This window comes from Penaeus monodon, chromosome 25 (assembly GCF_015228065.2).
Source record: "Penaeus monodon isolate SGIC_2016 chromosome 25, NSTDA_Pmon_1, whole genome shotgun sequence".
Lineage (NCBI taxonomy): Eukaryota > Metazoa > Arthropoda > Malacostraca > Decapoda > Penaeidae > Penaeus > Penaeus monodon.
The window spans coordinates 41,857,996-41,859,058 of NC_051410.1; the positions used below are offsets into that span (position 1 = coordinate 41,857,996).

The 1,063-nt window shown below is 45.4% G+C and overlaps 1 protein-coding gene across 2 annotated transcripts in view; it reads right to left on the reverse strand.

Annotated features, from left to right (window-relative positions):
- Nucleotides 1-596, reverse strand: part of LOC119589280 (myophilin-like) — a 74,843-nt gene extending 74,247 nt beyond the window's left edge. For both annotated transcript variants that reach the window (XM_037937899.1, XM_037937900.1), the window contains exon 1: nucleotides 437-596. In XM_037937899.1, the coding sequence (XP_037793827.1) occupies nucleotides 437-487 (51 nt within the window). In that variant the 5' untranslated portion in view covers nucleotides 488-596. The remainder of the gene's footprint in view (nucleotides 1-436) is intronic.
- Nucleotides 597-1,063: the final 467 nt, after the last annotated feature.

Consider the following 1,063-nt stretch of genomic DNA (forward strand, 5'->3'; position numbering starts at 1 on the left):
ATGTATGCGGCATCCCATCTGTTTTACCTCATGCATTGCTTGTATTCGTTATTACATTGTCAGAATAATGGTCAAGTATGCCTATCTTAAGTTTCAGCTGAAAATAATGATTTTCGTATTATCATATCCTGATCACTAACTAAATATGAATGGTGACAAGAGTGCTCAAGTACATGATAACATGTTATCTTGCGAGACATTCGCAATGGCAGAGGACCGCCACTCTGCACCACAGCGTTTAAATTACCCTCAGACAGCCTGCCCAGTTGATTTATCCCAGCACAGTGCCACATGGCGTGAGAGCCATCAACAGGTGGGTGGCGGAGGTAGCGTACAACTACCCGACCAGCCGCCTCTCTGAGCTTACGTTAGCTGAATACATTTATTACTCCTTAAAGCACGTTTATCTTACTGACAGTAACGAAATGCAGCCTACCTTCATCTGACATTCCCTGCTGAGACCGTAGGAGGGGCCGTGGTACGCCATTTTTAAAATTTAAGTCTTTTTTTATCCAGGGATGGAATAAAGCCCACGAGTGAGCGAGGTGTACGTGTTCACAGTTCGAGACACTAGTGACGACTGAGTGCGGTTGGACCCCACCACCGCTCGCCTGCCCCTCACTTTCACAGGACAAACCTTCCTAATATGGCAAGGCCGGATGATGCCAGCTGTTGCTCTTTATCTGTATCTCTCATGTCATTCGCCTAATCATGCGTATGTTAACTCTTTCCTCTGTTAGCTTTCGTGTGTCTTCGTCGGACACGCTGTTGCAAAGGAGAAAAATTCGAACGGTAAGACGGTGAGGTTTCTGGTAAGGTCCACACGGGCACTCCAAATCTCTGACCCAACGGCCAATCAGATTAAACGGTTGAAGTGACTCACTTTTGTCAGCCAATGAAATCTCGTTACTGTGAAGTCGCAGTGATGTCACTATGACGTTGGACGAGAGGAAGAGAGAAAGGGTCAAGAGTGTGTATAGATTTGTTTGGATGACATAATTCCACTTGCATATGCCGAGATTAGATTCTACTTGTCAGTGCTTTTAATTAGGAGCCGATTTGA